Below are 297 nucleotides of genomic sequence, written 5' to 3' on the forward strand. Positions count from 1 at the left end.
CAGCGTCGTCGCTTGCTATTTCTACGAGCAGGCTTTCCGCGAGCACTGGGAGCGCAGCTGGATCAGCCAGAACTGCAAGAGCTTGGCCATCCCCTGCCCCCTCCACTTCACCCCCCGCATGACCCCCGATTTCACCGTCTACATGATCAAGTATCTCATGACTCTCATCGTGGGCATCACCTCCGGCTTTTGGATATGGTCGGGTAAAACCCTGCACTCGTGGAGGAAGTTCTACACGCGACTCACCAACAGCAAGCAGGGCGAGACGACGGTGTGACCCCCCCGGCCCCGTGCCGA

At 59.9% G+C, this 297-nt stretch overlaps 1 protein-coding gene across 1 annotated transcript in view; it reads left to right on the plus strand.

Moving 5' to 3' along the window:
- Window positions 1-277, plus strand: part of LOC104276783 (frizzled-2-like) — a gene marked incomplete at its 5' end in the record, with an annotated part of 738 nt that extends 461 nt beyond the window's left edge. Inside the window, one exon of the mRNA XM_009873212.1 lies at window positions 4-277. Within this exon, the coding sequence (XP_009871514.1) occupies window positions 4-277 (274 nt within the window). The remainder of the gene's footprint in view (window positions 1-3) is intronic.
- Between the last annotated feature and the right edge of the window lie 20 nt (window positions 278-297).

The sequence above is a fragment of the Apaloderma vittatum genome, unplaced genomic scaffold (genome assembly GCF_000703405.1).
Source record: "Apaloderma vittatum isolate BGI_N311 unplaced genomic scaffold, ASM70340v1 scaffold37857, whole genome shotgun sequence".
NCBI classification, from domain to species: domain Eukaryota; kingdom Metazoa; phylum Chordata; class Aves; order Trogoniformes; family Trogonidae; genus Apaloderma; species Apaloderma vittatum.